The sequence below is a fragment of the Propithecus coquereli genome, unplaced genomic scaffold, assembly GCF_000956105.1.
Source record: "Propithecus coquereli isolate 6110/MARCELLA unplaced genomic scaffold, Pcoq_1.0 Scaffold507, whole genome shotgun sequence".
Taxonomy (NCBI): Eukaryota; Metazoa; Chordata; class Mammalia; order Primates; family Indriidae; genus Propithecus; species Propithecus coquereli.
This window is the reverse complement of record NW_012150919.1, coordinates 1,247,573-1,256,219: the sequence shown is the minus strand read 5'-3', so window position 1 is coordinate 1,256,219 and position 8,647 is coordinate 1,247,573. Positions and strand designations below refer to the sequence as shown.

The 8,647-nt window shown below is 39.0% G+C and overlaps 1 protein-coding gene across 2 annotated transcripts in view; it reads left to right on the top strand.

Annotated features, from left to right (window-relative positions):
* The window catches only part of SAXO2 (stabilizer of axonemal microtubules 2), a 45,290-nt gene extending 39,045 nt beyond the window's left edge, over nucleotides 1-6,245 (top strand). For both annotated transcript variants that reach the window (XM_012656533.1, XM_012656534.1), the window contains exon 4: nucleotides 4,795-6,245. In XM_012656533.1, the coding sequence (XP_012511987.1) occupies nucleotides 4,795-5,738 (944 nt within the window). In that variant the 3' untranslated portion in view covers nucleotides 5,739-6,245. The remainder of the gene's footprint in view (nucleotides 1-4,794) is intronic.
* The last annotated feature ends 2,402 nt before the right edge of the window (nucleotides 6,246-8,647 follow it).

The window sequence follows — 8,647 nt, the reverse complement described above, 5'->3', positions numbered from 1 at the left end:
GAAAACGACACAAATAGAACAAATAGAAATATATCCTATGTTTATGGATTAGAAGAATAATATTGTTAAAATATTCATATTACCCAAAGCAGTCTATAGATTCAAAGCAATCTCCATCAAAATTCAAATGGCATTTTTCACAGAAATAGAAAAAATAATTCTAAAATGTATTTGGAATCGCAAAAGACCCTGATTAGCCAAAGCAATCTTGAGAAAGAACAAAGTTTGAAGCATCACACTTTCTGATTTCAAATTGTGTTACAAAGCTATAGTAATCAAACTATAATAGTATGGTACTGGCATAAAAACAGACACATAGACCAGTGAAACAGAATAGGGAGCCCAGAAATAAACCCAAGTGTATATAGCCAACTAATTTTTGACGAGGATGCAAGAATATTCAATGGAGAAAGAATAGTCTCTTCAATAAATGGTATTAGGAAAACTGGATATCCACATGCAAAAGAATGAAATTGGACCATTATCTTACACCATACACAAAAATCAACTCAAAGCGGATTAAAGACTTAAACATCTTAAACATAAGACTTGAAACCATAAAATTCCTAGAAGAAAACATAGAAGGAAATTTCCTTGACATTGACCTTAGCAGGGATTTTTTTGGCTATGACTCCAAAAACACAAGCAACAAAAGCAAAAATAGACAAATGGGATTATATCAAACTAAAAAGCTTCTGCACAGCAAGGAAACAATCAACAAAACAAAAAGGCAACCTATGAATTGGGAGAAGATATTTGCAAACCATATACAAGATAAGGCATTAATATTCAAAATGCATCAGGAACTCACATAACTTAATAGCAAAAAAAAAAAAAAGCCAGATTAAAAACTGGCCAAAGGACCTGAATAAACATATTTCCAAAGAAGACATACAAAGGGCCAACAGGAATATGAAAAGATACTCAACATTACTAACCATCAGGTGAATGCAAATCAAAACCACTATGAGATACCACCTCACACCTGTTAGGATGGCTACTATAAAAAAGATAAAAGATAACAAGTGTTGACGAGGATGTGGAGAAAAAGGAATCCTTGTACACTGTTGGTGGGAATGTAAATTGTTACAGCCATTATGGAAAACAGTACGAAGGTTCCTCAAAAAATTAACAACAGAACTTCCACATGATCCAGCAAGTCCTCCTTTGGGTGTATACCCAAAGTCAATGAAATCATTACCTTGAGGAGGTATCTGTACACCCGTGTTTACTGCAGCATTATTCACAATAGCCAAGATAAGGAAACAACCTGGTATCCGTTGAAGAATGAATGGATTAAAAAATTGTGAGATAGATACAGATATAGATATATAGATAGGTAAGAGTCCAATTTCCTTCTTCTGCACGTGGATATCCAGTTCTCCCAACACCATTTATTGAAGAGACTATTCTTTGTCCATTACACATATATTCTTGTGCCCTTGCCATAAATTAGTTGGCTGTGCACGCTTAGGTTTATTTCTGCACTATTTCGTTGGTTGATGTGTCTATTTTTATGCCCACACCAATACTGTTTTGATTAGCTTTGTAATATAATTTGACATCAGAAAGTGTGATGCCTCCAACTTTGTTTTCTTTATCAAGATTGCTTTAGCTAAAATAAATGGATGAATGGATAAAGAAATTGTGATATATATGTATATAATGGAATATTATTCAGACTTAAAAAAGGAGATCCTGCCATTTGTGACAATGTGCATGAACTTAGAGAGGACATGCTAAGTGAAATAAGCCAGGCATAGAGAGAAAAGTACGTATGATCTGACTTAAATGTGGAATCTGAAAAAGTTGAAGACACAGAAGCAGAGAATAGAGCAGTGGTTACGAGGGGCAGGGAGCTGGGGGAAATGTTGGCCTAGGCGTACAAAGTTGCAGCTGGATAGGATGAACAAATCGAGAGAGCTAATGTACAGCATGATGACTGCAGTAATAATACTGTATTGTATACTGGATATTTACTGAGAGTAGATTTCAGGTGTTTTCACCACACACACGCACACATGGACGCGTGACTGTGAGGAGATGGATATATTAGCTTTACTACAGCAATCATTTCACTATGTGTATATATATATATACGTTAAAACATCTTGTACACCTTAAATATGTATAATTTTTATTTTTAAAATAAAATCATATGGACTATGTAAAGAAACTTTACAATGGAGTTGAGGAAAAAAGCAGTAATAGCATGAAAAATTAAATAGCCATCCTAGAAATAAATAATATTAAATACCACAAGGTGAAGACATAATTCACTAGAAAATTAGTGAAACAATCAGTGCTTCAAAAGCTTCAAAAACTGCTATCACTTCAGGCCAGCCTGGGAATGCATCAGAGACTAGTGAGTGCTGATGTATAGAAACAGGAGGGACATCCCCAAAACTGGTATGAAATGAATAAAAAAGTATAAAACCAGAAACATAAAAGGGTTCTTCAGTGGACATGGTAAGGATACGAGGATTTCAGGGCTGAGAGATAGTAATTCTATAAAGGAAGGTTGAGAGCAGATTGGGAAGAGCTTCGATTGCCAGACTGAGGGGCTTGACATTTTTCTTATATCCGTTACAAATTTCTGTGAGTTCTGCTGCCAGGTAGGGTATAGTAGATGGTAGAAAGCTATTACTTCCACTACAACTAATAAAAGTGTAGATTTTTAAAAATGATTTTAATAGTATCAGACAGCTGTAGAAGCAAAGAACTGAAATTTCAGAGAGGGAGGAGCCCTTCCTAGGTGAGCTGGGATGGCCGATCATTTAATTCTCCAGGAGCACAGGTTAAATCCAGGCCGAGGCTGAAGACTGGGCTTGGTGTAGCAGAGAGACTCCACTAGGGGAGGAGAACCAGTCTAGCACTTGATACGTGGGCCGGTCTGACAAACTGGAATCTGGAACAGCCCCGGATGCTTGGCTGGTTTTCCTTGTGGGACGCTCAGTGAGTGTTTGGGGGCATGGTGGGCTGGGAGACTGGGCCAGAAAAAAATATTCCACAGTCTTACTGGGAGTAGATCCTTGGGAAACAAAGTACCGCTAGAATGACGGCCCTACCACACACATACCTCAGGTGTTGTCCTTGGGACTTTGAAACTAGGTCTGTTTTAAATATAACTTCAGCTCGCTGTAGTTCTCCAACTCTGCCTCCTGGCAGCCTTTTATTATAGATTCCTCTCCCATTTCCATCTGGCTCTTTATTTTCCACTCTAAGTTCACAAGAATAAGAATGCTTAATCTAGCTCATCTTTTCTTGCCAGTTTGTTTCATAGGTCTCCGCTAGTCTATTTTTAAATTTAATTTAAATTTTTTTTTTTTTTTTTTTTTAAGAGACAGTCTCATTTTGTTGTCCAGGCTGGAATGCAGTGGTGTGATTATAGCTCACCGCAGCCTCAAACTGCTGGGCTCAAGTGATCTTCCCTTAGCCTCCCTAGTAGCTGGGACCACAGGTACAGGCCTCCAGGCCTGCCTAATTTTCTTAAAACATTTTTTAGAGATGGGGGGTCTCACTATGTTGCCTAGAGTGGTCTCAAACTCCTGGCCCCAAGTGATCCTCCTGCCCCAGCCCCCAGAGTAGCTGGGACTACAGGCATGCACCACTGCGCCCCGTTCATGTGCTAGTGTACAGATTGTCTATTGTGGGTCAGGTACACACTCTCATCCGAACATCAGAAGCTTAATCATTTATGTAGTCTAAAACTTGGCCATTTTGGCAGAGATATTTATGGATAAGGAAGTTTTCTCTTTGAAAGCAATATCCACACAAGTATTTGAGGTTTGGGCTTTCCAATAAACGTTGCATAGACTTTAGTCCAGATTCTGATACACTATCTTGTACAGTAAACTTGCCTTTTATGAATTAATTTTTGGTATTTACAAATTTTTGGGTGAAGTCAATTCTATCATATTTTCCAGCTTACCATCTTTCTCATCTAGAAATAGAAAACTTAAATAATCCTCAGTTGAAATATAAACACTTCCGTTTTCCATCCATGGTCTAGGTAAACTGCAGAAAGCAGCTGAAGGTATTTAACTTCTAAACCTCAAATCTTAGCCCTGATGTTCACTTCTAAATTCTACATAAAATTTTAAATACTTTTGAAAGTACTCAGGTTCAGGCCCCTGGCCTCTAGATAGTCCTCTATCTAGTCCTCTACCTTTTGGGAATGCCTTAAAGTCCGTTTCATGAGGAGGAAGAGTTGAAGCCAGTGATCTTTTGGGGATAGTACAAGTTACCCTGTATCTTTCCTCAAGGAGTTCTTCAGGGTTCCTAGAATATAATGGAGTTGAAATTTTCTCTCCTTTGAGGAGTTCCTCCAAAGCAAGTAGTAATATCCTCATCACTTCTGCCCACACATCAGGACACTCGGTTTTATTTTAAGCCTTAGATTTTATGGCTTCCTTTAGCATTTTGTGAAGCATAGTGAAAATCCCAACCAGTTCCTGGGAATTCAACCATAATCTTCCTAACTCTGTCCTCACCTACGACACAGTCCGTTTCGATTTCAAGAACTACCCACAATCAGGCCCAGATGTACCATTGCCTGGTTATGTGCAGATGAATCTGGAAATGGAAAGTTATGTGTATTAAAGTGAGGAGATGGATAGAGGAAGGTGGAAATGAAGAAAAAAGAACAAATCTGAAACTTTATGCTAGTGTTTGGATTTCTAAAGGAAATGGAAGGATGTTTGGCAATGAGAGAAGTCAGTCATGATTTTTAGAAGACGGTTGTTTTCTTAAGAATTTAAAAATGTTTTTGTTTCTTTGTTTTTAATTTTAAAGATGATTATAGAGCCTGGGACATTGAGAAAAGTGAACTTTATAAACCAGAACAAACTTACCATCCCCCTACTGTGAAATTTGGAAATTCAACTACGTTTCAGGATGACTATGTTCCTCAGGAGATAAAGCTTAGGCAAAGCTTTAAACCGTCCTCTGTGGTCAAATGTTCTATGGTCCCTTTTAATGGTGATACCAGTTATTGCCTTGATTATGTACCTCATCAGCTAGAATTCAAGTTTGAAAGGCCAAGAGAAGTTTACAAGCCAACTGACCAACCCTTTGAAGATCTCACAACTCACCGGAATGACTTTCAGGGTCTTGCTGGTGAAACTGCACAAATCTGCAGACCTGCGTATACCAGAGTGACCCAAAATGCTCAATTTCAAGGAAGCACTGAATTCCGTGAAAGTTTTCAATCGTTGGAAATCCCACCACCTGCAGCGAAGAGAGTGCTGGAGTATGTGCCCCCTACAGGGAGCATGGAGTTGACCAGCACGAGCCATCGAGACTACGTTCCATATCCGGCCAATCGCGTTGTGCCCATCCAGCCAGTGTCTCGTAGAAGAAGTAACAATTTTCCTTTCCAAGGAAAAAGCACCATGAAGGAAGATTTTCCAGCATGGGAAAGTTGTCGTCAAGGACTTATTAAGAAGCAGCAGCAGATCCCCAACCCGTCTGGAAAATTTGATGATTTGAGCACTTTCAGATCTCACTATGTGCCACATGAATTGATTCCAACAAAGAATTGCAAACCTTTAAATGTTACTGTTAAGAGTTCTGTTCCATTTGATGATGTAACCATGTACTCGATAGAGTACACACCGAAGAAACAGGAAATCTGCCCAGCTAGTTATCCCTCTCCTCCTGGTTATATATTTGAAAATACAAATTCCCAAGGTCATAAATTCTTCCGCAAGATCACTCCCGCAGCAAAGGCCTTCTAATCATCAAATTGCGCTTAAGACGAAGCTAACTAGCAAGGTGTTGGTTTTTCAAGGGAAACCCCAATTTTTATAGTGAGGAAAATTTTTTGAGAGGTATAATAAATTATTTTTTAGGTTTTAAACAAGAAAATTGGAATATGTATCATAAGAGATCAGAAGCTTAAAATCCATTTGCATTGACATTTTAATCAAGATGGTTCTTTAATATGCATTTCTCAAGGTTGAATAATGTACATTCTCCTGTGAACTATTTTAATACCCAACATACTCGTTGGTAGCTTGTCCCCAATCTATTATCATTTACACTTCTGTTTATAGTTGTGGCAGTTGTATGGTTATGCACATTACAGTGGTCATTTATCGAGCACACTAGGACTATCTAGAACACCATGGAAAATGATATAAATTCCTCCTCCAAGAGAATAGGATTCATTTTCCTCAGACTTCTGGCGTACACTGAGTCAAGTTTTGGTTTGTGGCGTAGAGACTGCGCCGCTGCTCCGCACCGTGTTCAAGTTAGCAAGAGGCATTGCAGTGTGGCAAGGAAAGGCTCTGTGGGCTGGAATCAGAGGACCTGAGTTCTAATGACAGCAATTTCTATCTGTGCCACCTTAGGCAAGTGACTCATGTCTCTGAGCCTCAGTGTCTTCATTTGTAAAAGGAGATCTGTTCTCAAAAGTTTGTTTTGAGCATCAGATCACATTATGCATTTTAATCCACAAAGTAAAAGTACACATGTAACGCATTGTGTTAATAAATCACTCCATCTCTTTTTGTACTTGTTTTTTCCTTTTCAAATTGGGATAATTACCTACTCAATCCTCATTTTCTGGCCAGTGGCCAGGATGGTAAAATAACCTAACTTGCACTGAGCTTACGAGTAGTGTGTACTTCTAAGAAGAGCCTCGTCCTCTCAAGCTTCATGAACGCCCAACAAGTTATTACGGAGAATGGAGAGCTTGGATTGGGGTAAATACCTTGGTTTGAATGACAGTATCTGCAGAAAGGAAAAAGTATTTGCTAGAGTAGTTTTAGGAAGACTGGCGGCTCTGAAGAAATCTTCAGGGTAAACTCAGGCAATGTGTGCGTCTAATTGCCACACCCACAATCACCGTTCAGAAGCAGAACCAGGCCCAGCATGGGTCATCACCACCTGGTCAGCACTTCCAGAAGATAAGTGCTGAGAAGGGAGGGAAGGAATGAGGCCAGTAAGTGAAGTAGAAGCAACATATCGCATTTATAAATGCTGGAAATTTCCTAATGAATTAAACTCTTATTTGGTGGTTGGTTTTTTAAAAAATAAATGTTTGCAGTGTGGAAGAATATGATTTATTTTAGCATGAAGTAAATTTTAGTTTTTTATGGCTTCAGAATTGTTTCAAAATATACTTTATTGAGAATAGATTCATCAATATTTGGTTAAAATATTTTTAATTATTGAAAGTAATGTGTTCTTATTTACATTTGCATTTATTAGTGAAAATTGTTCTGTGAAATTTTATATTTCTATGTAACATTAATAAAATATCAATAAAAAGAATGGATTGTCATAAAATCTTTTCTGTGGAAAAGAGAGCTTTTAAATAAAGTCTTGGTTAAACTATATGTAAGCAGATATTACTTTTTAAATAGAAAATGTTATTACATAATCAAAACTAAAAATTAGAACTCTCTTATCTTGGTCCATATTCCAATGCTGGATATTGAAATCCCTCTATAATTTGATAGGGTAGCCTCCTCCCTGGACAAAAGTGACCCTTAAGAAGACATCTTATCGGGGTTACTGAGGCAGTTCTCCCTGGGCTGAGGAGACGAGGATGAATAATGTGTCTCCCACAATCTAACCCATGATAGGTAGGAGATGACAGCTGAGCTGAATCCAGAAAGGTAAGTGGGAACTTGCCAGATCAAGAAAAATGGAGGGTGGGAACAGCATACAGACGGCACAGAGGGATGGGCGTCTCCGCGCGAGAGTTAAAGAGACTTCCAAGCTCTGGCAGTGGAAAGCTAGCAGTCCCTGATTCGTCCTCTTCCTGGGTCTCCTTGAACTACTGTGCAGGAACACACACACTCACACATTTTAACAGCATTGGAAACTATAATATTACTTAACAACCTGCCAGATTCTAGAAGGAATTTCCACTAAGCCAAACTTCAATGAATCTGATGAAGGAATAAAATTTAGACAGAAAATTTGGGAGGAAATTTCCACCCTCGTCCCATCCCTTTTCCACCCTATCTCCTTGCACACCCTTAGGGAAAAGAAGACTGCAGACTCAGAACTTAGAAATAAAGGCTGCATTGCTTATAGAAACTGTATGGACAACACAAAGAGCGAACCTAATGTAAACTACAGACTTCGGGGGATTATGTGTCAGAGTAAACTCATCGGTTGCAACAGACATGCCACTCTGGTGGGGATGTCGATGCGGGGGAGGCAGAGCGTGTGCGGGGGCAGGAGGTATATGGAAACGCTGTACTTTCCACTCAGCTTTGCTGTGAACCTAAGATGCTCTAAAAAATAAGGTCTATTTTGAAAACAATAATAACAATTTTAAAAACCTTCACAGCAGCAGGGGTAACTACAATCTAAGGCTCTCTCTGAGAACTGCTGTGCAGGAGGAGGAGCCTCCGAATACTCACAAAGAGGAGGGGAGACTACGGGTCCCAAGATCAGGTGTTGGCTCGTTCTGAGGCTGTGAAGGAAAATACGTTCCGTTCCTTTGTCCTAGCTTCTGGTGGTCTGCTGGCAACATTCAGGTTCCTTGGCTTGTAGAGCTCTGCCTTCATCTTCACACAGCATTATCCCTGTGTACACATAGCTCTTTTAAAATTCGCCCTTTTTATAAGAACACCAGTCATATCGTATCGGGGCCCGTCCTGATGAGCTCATCTTAACTTGATCATCT